General features: G+C 31.6%; 1 protein-coding gene across 2 annotated transcripts; it reads right to left on the reverse strand.

Annotated features, from left to right (window-relative positions):
* Window positions 1-313: 313 nt before the first annotated feature.
* Window positions 314-12,166, reverse strand: LOC143252725 (partner of Y14 and mago-like). Of its 2 annotated transcripts, none has more exons than XM_076505302.1 (5): window positions 12,048-12,166; window positions 11,353-11,420; window positions 9,551-9,644; window positions 8,346-8,863; window positions 314-6,298 (listed from the first exon to the last, which is right to left on the reverse strand). In XM_076505302.1, exons 2-4 carry the CDS (start codon window positions 11,375-11,377, stop codon window positions 8,374-8,376), a joined length of 609 nt encoding a protein of 202 aa, XP_076361417.1. In that variant the 5' UTR covers window positions 11,378-11,420; window positions 12,048-12,166; the 3' UTR covers window positions 314-6,298; window positions 8,346-8,373. The 2 variants fall into 2 exon arrangements, with proteins under 2 accessions (XP_076361417.1, XP_076361418.1); XM_076505303.1 differs by lacking the exon at window positions 12,048-12,166 and adding an exon at window positions 11,740-11,882.
* Window positions 12,167-12,836: the final 670 nt, after the last annotated feature.

Consider the following 12,836-nt stretch of genomic DNA (forward strand, 5'->3'; position numbering starts at 1 on the left):
AGGGAATTATCCATTACTTCTTTCTGCAACCAGGTTAAACAATTACAGCACAATCTTACTGCCAACAAATTGATAAAATGCATTCAAAGTTAACTGCCAAACAGCCATCCTCAGTGAATAGGCATGGACTGATTCTGCTGCAAAATACCACCAAATCCCATTCCTCACAAATCACCATTTCAAAGTTGAGAATTGAAATATGAAATTTTGGAGCATGCACCACACTCAACTGAGATATCTCCAACTGATTATCACATTTTCCAGCACATTGAACTGTTTTTCCAAAACAAAACGTTTGAGAATCAGGAGACCATTTTTCAAAGCCTTTGAAGAGTTTATTGCATCTAAAACAAGGGAGTTTTATATGGGATATGTTCATTAGTATACTGTTGGTATAAAATTATAGCAGCAAATGGAACATATATTGATTAACAAAACTGGTGTTTATTAAATATATGGCACTTTAAGTTTTACCTATACAATTGGCTATTTCATATGAAACAAACTAATATAATGTACTCCAACCTCTGTACAAGTTTTGAAAACCTAAGAATATTTATTTTAAAAACTTGATTATGACGTTGGAAAATTTAGAACACCATAATCAACTTATATTCTGGTAAATGAAATTAAATGATATTATAACCAGTAATTACCCAGGAATTGGCAGTAGACAAGGCATAATGAATTCATTTAAGGTAAAAAAAAGCAACCTTCACATACCTGAATTACTGGCTTTACTTTCTTTTTTTCTTTTACTTACTTTAATTTTAAGAATTAAAACACACAGGTGGTTATTCTCTTGAATTAAATAATAACCTTTTACATTTAATGCAAAGCAGCTATTTAATTTTACTGATCTTAATTTATGATTTGTGTAAATCGAAAGAATTTAGCAGCAAGTAGAGAAATGTGCATATTACATGCCCTTTAGGATATAATATACACACTTCAATGAAAATAAACAATACTTTCATAAAAAATACAAACTAAAAAAATCGCTTCACTAACAATGGAAAACACTTTTGCAAAACCTTTTACTTAAAATACTTTAACCTAAAGAAAAGTAATCAAACAAAATCAACATGAAAATTCACATGTATTTATTTTTATCATTGATGTAATTACTGAAAATGTATGAATATAACATAAAAAACTGCTCTGTAAATTCAGAGGTGCTGGTAACTTTCAATTTATTCTCAAATATAATCATACGTTATACAGTATATATGTTATTATTCAAAAAAACATTTTATATTTTTGTTCCTTTATGAAATTTTTTTTATTACCTCATGAGTGAATTACTCAAGAAAACTAATGCATGGTAATGAGATGAGTAAAACTTACTTTCCTTTTCTGTATAGCTTCACATGGTGAACAAATATTATTCTAAGAAGGGGAACAGACTGAACTTGCATTCACCATACAAATTCTTTGGTGATTTTCACATATAAATATAAATGCTTTGAAAAGGACAGGTCACTTAATGTTTTCCTAATAAAATTTACTAGTTTAAATTAAACTTTTTTTACCTTTTATGTCATATTCATGTGCAATTTGGTAGTTAACTTTGTTTTTTTTACACTAAATATTTGGACACCTAATGAAACAAATTTGTTACTTCTTTCAAAATCATCATACTTTCTTACCTTTTCAGCATGTTTATTTCAAAAATTTATGTGGATGTAAATTTAAAACATTATAACTTAAATCCTTATGATGAAAAATAAAAGTTACAAAGAGATACCATATTAATCAAGAACACATTTCCTTGTATAATTATACACTTTTGGAACATACAATAGATATTTCGTTATTTAAAAAGATGACTTGCATAATTCTGAGCATATTTATTCTTCCAGAACACAATTACGATTTACACTATTTGTTCATAATTAGTTTCACATTTAAATCTTAAACTAGTTTACAAACTTACTTTATCTATAAAAGATTCTCAAGTCCTGCACAAAATAGCAAGTTATTGAGCTCTTGTAGATCTGCATGAAAACCAAGTTCTTTTGTGGCAAACCAAAGTTTATATTTTTGTATACCAAAAATGTATCTATGATAACACTTACCCATCTCACTCTTTAGTTTGATCTTAATAAAAGGTTCTCTTCTTTACCCATCAAAGGACTGGTATGAATTCTACCTCACTTACTCCAGTCTTTGTACCACACTACTTCATCCCTAGTGATTTTAACCCTGTGACTCTCTCAACTTGAGACCTTTCTACCTGATCTTTATACAAGCTCTCCATTATTCTTGCATATTTTTTGAGACTAGCAAGAATATCAGACCCAAACATCAGTCACCGGACGTAGTAAGGGTTTGATAGTGTGAAAGGAGATAAGTATTATCTGAAATATATTTTTGGTAATAGGAAAATGTATACTTCCCAAACACCCCCATCCCTCACACTTTAGCTAGAATATCATGCTTATCAGGTGGAGAGGCCAGTGAGGGAAAGATCTACACAGAAAGTATCTGCATAGAAAAACAGGCATGCAAAATTGAGATACACTAAAACATGTCAGTGTGGGGTCTGCACTACTTATGGAACAGGTATGCTCTGTGCCCAAATAAAGCAAAATCTAAATGTGGGTGGTAAAGGTCAACTGGTTACAGAGTTAATATTATTCATTCATGATATTGTCTAGCCCCCAACTACACAGATGTGGTTTCACATCTCACTGTTGGAATTATAGGGTTGTGGATGCGAGGTGTAGTGGCTAGGGTATGGGAGAATGCAGTATGATATAACTGTATCATAGAAATATAAATATAAATGGAAACCATCCTGAAAGTTACAGGGAATTGTATCTCAAGCCACTGGAATTATGAAGAGAAGGTTAGCAACACCTAAGTGAACAAACCCTCACTCCAACCTTAAGATGCACAGAATGCAACAAATTGAACTCAGGATTATTGACCCAATTCACATCTCACTCATCCTAAAAAAACAAAGATCATTCTGCCTGGGATTACAAACCAAAATCTTACCTCCTCAACCTATTAGGCAAGACAACCCCTCCTGCTACTGAAATTATGAGTAGGATGTGGAACAAGTTCAACCAATAACTCAATTGATGTGATGCTCCACAGGTAGAATTATGAAGAATTGAAGGTTTACTTCCAATAATAATGGAATGTAAGAGAATGACCAAAAACAAGGGACAAGCTCACACAACTGCATTTTTGAATCAGAAACATGAAGAAACTCCCTTGTAGAATGGACTGGCTTCTCACCTTATCTCCAGTAAAACCAGCCAGGGTTAAGGGTGGGAGGGTATCCAGCTTCACCCTCTTCTCTTTGAGTGGAATAAATAGCAGACAGAGACCTCTGTCCACCCCTCCAGTGACAAGAAACAAAGTGTAAAGACTCCTTTTCTCCCATATTTGATTGATTGATTGATTTAGTGTTTTACGGCACAAAGCAGTTTGGCTATCTGCACCAAAAGACCAGTAAGAAGGTAAAAATAAATTAAATGTAGTAAAATACATAAAAGGAAAACAAAACAGCATTGAAAAACAGAAAAAGCACAAAACCAATGTTGACACCTAGTCTACAATATTAAGAGAGAAAGCAGAGTAAGAGAAGTAGTAAAGGACTTTCTCTAGCAAAATGGTAATGATCATAACCCGCCAGGAAGACTAACAGGTAAGTACAAGAACCACCGTTAGTCACCTGAAGTTGGCCTTTCCAGTCCTGGTTCCAGGTTATGTGTCATAACAGCCATTATCAAAAGGTAAAATAATAAAAATTTTAAAAGACATATAGCAAAATCGTAATAATAATTAGCCAAATGTCTGGTAAAAAGGTAAAAGTAAAGTAAATGTAGTAAAATTCATAAAAGGAAATAAAGGTAAAAACAAAACAGCAATTAAAAACATAAAATGGCATAAAACCAATGTTGACATCCAGTCTACAAAGTTGTAAAGGACTTTCTGTAGCATAAAGGTAATAATCATGATCTGCCAGGATTCTCCAATAGTGTGTGAGGGAATCACAACAGAGAGTTGTACAGAATGATGCTCCAGAGATATTGTAATAGGTGAACCACTTTCCCTATTTTGAAAAGCAAACCAATTCCAATTTGTTCAAGTCAGGGATTAGCAGGGAAGGGCAAAGTCACTTTACACTTTACTCATGATAGTCCATGAATGGTGGTCCAGTATTATGTGATATATGATATAGAACAACTGTTCAACACCCACAGAGTGCCAAGGCAGTCTTATGAAACACCCCATCTCAGGATTCATTACTACCAGGAACTTAGTTATTTGTCTAGTGGTAGATAGCACAGACTTGTAAAAGCATACCTAACCAGGCAACATTCACCACTGAGCATCAATATAAGGAATACAATAGCACAAAAGAAACAAAGTTTCTTAACTTTTTCACAATCAAGTCAGGATATATAAAGTAAAATATCCATGAGGGCAGTCAAAACTTCTCTTCTAAGGAGATTGCCAAGTCAGGTAAATAGTGTGATATATTGGTGTTAAGTGTGATCAATATTCAAGTCTGTATAATTTCCTTTAATGGGTGACACAACCGAGAAGGCAGGGGTACTGATATATGTCAAACTTAAGATAAGAACCTAAATATCTCCACTCTTAAAACTAAAGGCCAGAGTAAGCTATTCAAGGTGACAAATCCAACGTGTGAAAGTAACAGAAGACTAGCTGCATGATATCAGAGGATCTCAATGGTTAAATAACCAGGTAGGCATCTGCAATGTCGAGTTTTGTCACCATCCAGGTGAAAAAAGCTATTGAATGGCAAGAAATAACTCCACTGTAAACCAAGGAGACTAGAGGAAGTAACTGAAATGAGAAAGGCCAATATCATGAACAATCATCCATGTTTTTTGTACTATAAATAGCCAAGAACAAAAAAAAAACACACTGAGAGTAAGCAATGCATTCTGTAACCTCTTTGTGCAGTAAATCCTGGATGGTTTGTTTTCAAGTTGGAAGTAAGAGGGTCCTTGAGGAATGGGAAGCCAACAAGTATATTAGACAGAGAAAGAGATGTGAATTGAATGACCAACCGATCTGTGATGAATGTCTCCTATACTGACACAAACCCTAAGAGATTAGACTCCACTAGACCTGAGCTCCATAAGGTAGTTATTCATACCAAAATCTCTGAACAAGGATTCTTGCTGGTAAGGTCAAAATTGTTTTTAAGTCCCAGCGAATCATGGTGCCAATGTAGGAGATCTAGAAACATGAACAGGAGATACAGTAAACCATCACATCGAAGAATTTTGGGAGTTTGGAAGACAGTGTAGAAAATTAAAAACATAGACAGGCCACATCTAAACAAGATTCCATGGAGTCTGGGATTATGGGAAACTGAGAATGATGAAGATGAACAATAATATCTTGTTGTGAAAGGGTGCAAGAGCTAAATGTCCATCTGAGGTTCATCATTAGCTGTCTGAGAAGTGAAAGGTGCTAAAAAAAAAGTATAAATTCTGACTAGTTGACTCTTAATCTCCCACAAACTTAGTATCAGAACCAAAACAAAAAAAAAATCAGACTGTATGTAATATCCTACCTCTCTGTATTTAAGGAACTGTATGTCATCTGCAGAAGGTACCTCCCCCCACCCTGATACCCAGATAATGTTAGGTTGTTAGGTGGTAGAGAAGGGGAATCAGGTAACTCTGATTTTAATCATAAAATAAAAAACAAAATACATATGAAACTAAAAACCACTAGGGGCAACATAGTAGTGTATAAAGACTGGAGCAAACAAGATGGAATTTGTACCAATGGTCAGAAGGAAAATAAAGAGAACCTTTCATCAGGAAAAAAAAAAAAAAAGCATGAGAGAAAGTGTGTTTTGAAATATCTGGTTGTTATACATGATGCCATTAATACACCATATATTACTGTTAATATGCAGCACTGTACACTAATGGTGTTTTCATATATTGTAAATTATTAATTGTAGCCACTATTAAGTACATCTTAAGAAACGATTATGTAAAGTCTGTATCACTTAATAACTGAAGAGTCATGGTTGCTGTTTAAAGGAATATTCTCTTCAGAGAAAACTGATTTGAAATTTTTTGAAGTTGTAATAAGATGTTTGAATATCTAACATGATTACTTGGTGATAAACCAGAGTACTTAAAAAGTACTTATAAAGAACAGTTCATACATATGATTCAGGTAAAAAGAAAGTAATACAATGAGAACCTCAGTATTTGATTCTTTTTCCAAACTAATTTTTAATATTACAAAGTTTGTACCTGTTTCCTTCTCTCCAATTTTCTGGTATCTGAAAAAGACAAACTTTTAACATTATAATACCTGAATAAAATATACTGAGGGTTCATCACACTTTATAAAAACTATTTCAAGTGATACTGCCCTTGGATTTCTAGCCCTTTCCAAACACTGTTGCTTCCTCCACTACTTTTTTTATGATCAACCTGATGGCATTACTTTCCAAAATGACATTTTTCATTTGTTTTAATGGTCAGCAAGGTCACCCTCAAATCATATCTATTAACAACTTTCCACAAGTCCTACACATAGGCTCTAAATACCATTTGACCACAAAAAACTCACTGGAGCTTAAAGTACCCTAAAGGGCTTGACAAATGTGGTTAAACAGGTTTCTGAGATGTTAGTTCCTCCAGCCACCTTTCTCATCAATTCATCTGCTGATTTGACATTGTGGCTGGAAGCTTGAAAACTTTTACTCATGAACTTTCTTCAACTTTAAATTCTTGTTTACTTTGTTAACAGTACTAGGAGTTATACCAAGCTACAGGATAATGCTATTTTGCAACAGAGGGTTCTCTTTCAAAATTATAGCTTTCACTTTGCTTAGGACTGCATTACTATGTGTTGGATTGAAGTGTCTGGAGGAAGAATTCCTACCTTAGGAGGTAATGCAGCATATTCCTGCAACCAAAATAGTACTCATGGTGGCACTGCACGTTCATACTGTTGAAAATGCACCATGAATCACATATGTGCTATGGCTTATACCTGCAACAACATACCACATTAAAAACATGCACATTATTCTTATAAAGTGTGATTAAGCTTGCTCATCTACAAATAGCCTGAGACCAATACTTCTTTTACAATTTTTATTACCTCCTTTTGAAAGACCTTCCTATTATAACAATAATACTTAGGCCAATTGAATGTTCTGATGGATCATACCAATGTTTCAGAACTTAATCACATTTAGTCATTAAATACCTGGCCTAATTATAATTAAAAATTATATTTGCTTGCACAATGCACAAGACATTTGTCTGCTATACAGTAATACTTTTCTATACATTAAAATCCCATTTTACTATGCCCTACACTACATGCTAAACTGAATTTTATTAATGTAGCAAATTGCAATAACTGAATTTTTTTTACAACATAAAATGGAAAAAAATTAAAGTTAATTTTTTTTGTTGAATTTTCTTTATGATCAGTTATTTGAAGAAAACAAAACAATAATTTTAATTCTTTCACTGACATTGACACACATCTATGACCCACTCTAAAACAGTGCCATAGGAATTTTGGATTTTATATATCTTCACAACATTAATCAGATTCAAGTTTTACATAAGCAATAAAATATTAAAACATTCTCCTTCTTCTGTGTTTATCATGTATCTAGAAATTAAGCTGGCATTGGAATAGATGTTACTTATAAATATGACAGTAAACAAGTTAAAAAAATTACCACCTGTGCAAATAAATTTGAAAGTAAAGGCACTTATTATAAAGAAAAGGCTAATTCAACAAAACATACTCCTTTTGAAGTATAAAACCAATCACTACTGCTTACAAAGATGATCACTCCATCTCTAATTTTAACTTAAACCATGACAACCAATGACCTTCCTCAGTTTACTACTGTATCATACACTACTTGTTTGAAAATAGTCACTTATTTTTTAATATATCTATTAAATTTTAGGAAGCTGGAATAAGTGTACATTTTTTAAATTAAAGTGTGTGCTGTCCACCTGATTCTGAAATTTTTTGTTGATGCTTGGCCACATATATAAAAATAAAGTGAGTTGTTAGAATGCCATCATCATTTCTTTCACAGCTGATATAACTACAGCTTATTTTAAATTTAAATCATAAAACTAAAAAGTATTTATTATATAGATTCACACAAAATATTAAGTCAAGCAGTGCTATCAAATCAGCCTGAGTAGAATCTTCATAACAATAATAGTAAAAACATCTTTCTATCCTGCTGTTAAAACCCTTCACATAGTGATTAATAGAAATTTTAACATTACTAACAGTATTACATCTTCCAGTTTTTTATTTATTTCTGTGCAAAATATTACCTGTTCATTGTTACACTGACTAAGTCAGTTAACTGTCTTGAAGTTCTAGATCTAGTTCCAGATCTTCTATTTCAGCTTCAATCTCTCCTTTTCTAGCAATTTTTTCCAACTGATCTTTTTCAGGGTTAGTAATTTCACCTGATTCTATTTTTTGCTCAAGTTTTACAATCTCCCTTAACTTCTTTTTTAAGTTTTTAATTCTCTTTGCTGGGTCACTGAATGTTTCTTGGCAGGCTTTATTCTCACTAGATTCAGTGTTCCTATCCAATCCAGTTTCACATATGTGAAGCTTGGTAACGTCTTCTGTTAAATTTTGGTCAACAGTTTTAACTTCTTGTTTTTTTTTCTTCTTTTTCCTTTTACTTGATTTCGAAACATTAGGAGTTGGTGTTCCTGTCAGTCCTGGTATTTGATTTACGCTTGACTGAGCTTGTTGTGCTTTAGCTATATCTTCAGGATGAAGGCCTGGAGGATAAGCTGGTTTACTTTTGATCCACTGTTTTCCTTTGCTTTCATAACTACAATTAAATATAGGAATTCAGTTTAATTTTTGTATTAAAATGCCTGTAAATTACTGTGTACAAAGTTTCAGCGAAATTTGAAACAGAGAAGACTTAGTAGGTTTAAGACATTTTAACACAAGTTTGAAAACAGAAAATAACTAGATTATCTCTGTGCATTTGGGTGGGTCAAAGTATGAATGTTACAACCTTTTTTGTAGTAACATTAAATATATGTCAGTGAGTTTGGCATCAAAGTGTAATTTAAAATTCAAATTTATATATTATCTATGTTTTAAATTCAAAAGGAAACATCTCCTATCACATCTGTCCTCTGACCTCTCCCATTCAGCTTCAATATTACAGATTATATAGTGCCTAATCAATTACCTATTGACAAGAAGAAATACAGAACCTCATATTTTATTTTTTTGCTGTGATATCAATAAATATGTTAAATCCACCAGAAATGCTCCTATCATCTTTTTATACATCTGAAGCAATTTACTTACTCACACTTACTTGCCTGGTGACATGTTTATTCTCAACAGAAACAAAGTATTGTAATACAGAGTAATCTTTAGCTTTTCTGTTAGGTTCCATGACAAAGCAAATATTTTGTAGGATAAAAGCTAAAAAATTAAAATGAAACAGTCCAAGCTTTTTATGTACATATAAATATTTGTGGATAAAGAAGAAACCTACAGGGGGACTTCATCTTGTGGAATATATCCTTCTTTTACTCTCCTTGCTTTTCGCCATGATCCATCAGTCCTCTGTGTAGCTGGGATATAAGTCCCTACAAAGCATTGCAAAATATGTAATCTGATTTGAAGAAGCCAAATGAGAAACAAAAGAGTAAATTAGAGTAACTTTATTTTGTGCAGAAATGTTACACACAATTATTTAAACGTTACCACAGTACTTCACCATGCATTATAAATATATTTTTTTTAATATTAGATCTAACAATTGTTTTTACTATGTAAAATAGTAAAGGCTTACATTTTCAACTCAAATCTCAAATAAAAACACATTGCTTCAAAAAGAACATCAAATTTTCACCTATGAAAAATAACAAGTACAAATATTTTAGGGACTTTCATTCTTGCTGATTATTTGTGAAATAATTAATACTTCACATTGGTACATTAACAGATATGATGTTTCAATTTAGCAAACAGACACTAAAGTTCATCACACATTTTTATGAACCTTCACAATGAGACTACTGTGTATTAATGACAAATGACAAACTCTTTTCATTTTATAATCTACATATTATCTATTGGTTTTAAAAATAATATCATGAAAACCTGCTATTGAATACTGAATACAATTTTTGTTTACTGTTAAACTAAACGTTCTTATAAGCTTACTGAATAAATATTAAACTAAATTTTCCCAGTTCCTTTACAGAACATGTTAATACAAGATTCTACACCAATACTTCTTCCAAATATTTGTAACACTCATTTTACACAATTTTTCTTTAATAATCATTTCTGGTTATTTTTTACTTTTCATTTACTATTTGTTAAACTGTATGAAATTCAAGTAAATATTCATAAATAACCACTAAAAACTTTTTGTTTCAAAAAAGTTGCTATGTTAGCACCACACAGTATTGAATTTGCAAACTTTTAAACTTGAAATATATTTAAATATCATAGAACATTCAATAAAAAATAAATCAAATATATATAGAAAGTTTGCTACTGATTACTTAACAATATAAGCTACCTAAATTCTATCACTGATCTATAATAATATTTTACATTTATAAATCATCTTACAAAATCTTTACCAGACACCTGTACATACTTCTGGCTGAGCTCAACCTGTGCTGGACAGCTTATTTAGGAACTTTTTTAAAACACTGAAGCACACTAGGACTAATCAATTACCTTTGTTTGTCAAAATAGTTTCAATGAATGATCTAAGAGCTACATGGAGAGCTCATTCATATCATTGTTCCTCAAAAACATCCTACTGTTATACACATACAGAAAAGAAGGGGGTTTACACTGATAAATCCTGTATAATTTAACATTCAATTAACACAATTTTTTATAATGAAGAAAAGCTTTTGTACATGTATTTCAGTAAAAAATTATCTCTGTATTTATTCGGCTTTAGAAAAATAAATGGCATAACTACCAACCACTTAGTTTTTCATAATCAAAATGACCTAATTATATGGTGTATGATAAATAATAATTTTGAATTTACTTTTAGCTTTTATTCAACTTATTTCCCTTTGAATGTAAGAAAGAATATTTAATTAATTGACACTTTAAGTTGTTAGACTAACTTGATAAAATTGACTGGATTAATTTGTCAAACACAAGCAATGTGATTTTTTTATTTATGCAAGGTCTGAAACATCCATTACCTTTAAATTGTTTTGTGTTTAAAATTATAAGATCAGGTTATAACCTAATACTGCAAATTTGAAAAATAAATGAACAATAAAAGTAAATAACAGATAAATTAAAAGAAAATACCTGACATAAGCTGTCCTTCCTCCATTTCAATAGTGTTAATGTTTTTATGGTATTCCAAGCCTGTTATTCTGCAACATTCAAGTTGTATATAGTAGAGCAGTGTTACTTCTCTTAACCATGTTACAGGTTATAACAATATATTAGGTGGTTTAAAGATATATTCTATCACTCTTTTCCTCCTTCATTAGGTTTTACAGACTTTGTTTGAATGGTAAAAGAAATATCTGAATCAACTGATACTCAAGATGTATAGTCACGTTCACAGTCTAAATGTTCAATTGTTATTAATATCATAAATTTAAAGACTATAATATTAATACTATTATTAGTACTACTACTACTAGGGTACAACAATAATTACTAACAACATAGATTCTAAAGTATTACTTTTATAATTTTATTACACTTGGCTTACAGTTCATTTATTTCTATTACTACCCTGTATACAGTATGGTGAAGCAACGTAAAAATATCACTCAACTTAGCTTTAACTCTTATCATGGTATTAATAAATAAGCCGGCTTTATGGTCATACACCTAACACTAGTAACGCACTAAGAGTGTAAGCTGTATTATAATTTGTGATTATAAGCATAACGCCCGAAACCCGATTTTGTAAAATAACCCTAAATTATTTATTTTAGTAATAGAAATATTTATTTTTTATCAAAATCGGAAAAATATTTTCAACTCACCGCTTTCGTCTGTCACATATGGTGCTGCCATGCTATGGCGACATTGCCTATTTACACTACCTAACGTTTATCAATTACTATTGACAAGAACTCAATTCGTTTAAAAGATATTTTGTTACTCTTAAAACTTAAAAAAAAAAATCGCAGTAAGCTACTCAAAAGATATTTTTGTTAATCATCCCTAATTTTGGGCTGGTAAATTACAGATAAAGCAGCTAGTTAACAGCACCCAACGTCACCTCTTGAGCTACTCTTTTTCCGACCAAATCGTAAGGTTGTCATCTTTATAATGTGAACGCAGTACGGATCGCAATTTCTTTTTTGTCTTCATTGTTCCCCCAGTGACGCATCGGCATGTCTAAAGACTTAACAACGTTAGAATCCAGGTGTCGATACCCATGGCGGACAGAGCACAGATAGCCCATTGGGTAACTTTGTGCTTCATTTCAAACAAACAAGACAAGTTTTTGTTTCTCCGACACTGTTCGTCATTAAATGAAAGTATATTGATTCCAGTTAAGGAAAATATTCAGAAAGAACTTTAGAAAAGTTCAAGGTCATAAATCTTTAACTTAATACAATGCAGAGCTTATTAAATTAAAATTTAAAACTTTGGGTAGGGATTATCTAAATATTTAGTATTTGACTCTCTAACCAGAAATTAATTAAGTTCCTTATTAATTATACTAAGTAAAAATCATTGTTAAACAAACTACTAAATGTAGCAGAAATTTAGTTTGAAGGAAGAAGAAGCAGTATTATATTTGTCTGCTTTTCGATTATTGTTGA

This window comes from Tachypleus tridentatus, chromosome 6 (assembly GCF_004210375.1).
Source record: "Tachypleus tridentatus isolate NWPU-2018 chromosome 6, ASM421037v1, whole genome shotgun sequence".
NCBI classification, from domain to species: domain Eukaryota; kingdom Metazoa; phylum Arthropoda; class Merostomata; order Xiphosura; family Limulidae; genus Tachypleus; species Tachypleus tridentatus.

Coding starts and splice junctions, on each gene's coding strand:
- LOC143252725 (XM_076505302.1), bottom strand. CDS start 11,377: ATGGAGGAAGGACAGCTTATGTCAG. Junction 9,645..11,352: donor GGAAGGACAGCTTATGTCAG/GTATTTTCTTTT, acceptor AATGCTTTGTAG/GGACTTATATCCCAGCTACA. Junction 8,864..9,550: donor CCACAAGATGAAGTCCCCCT/GTAGGTTTCTTC, acceptor ATTTAATTGTAG/TTATGAAAGCAAAGGAAAAC.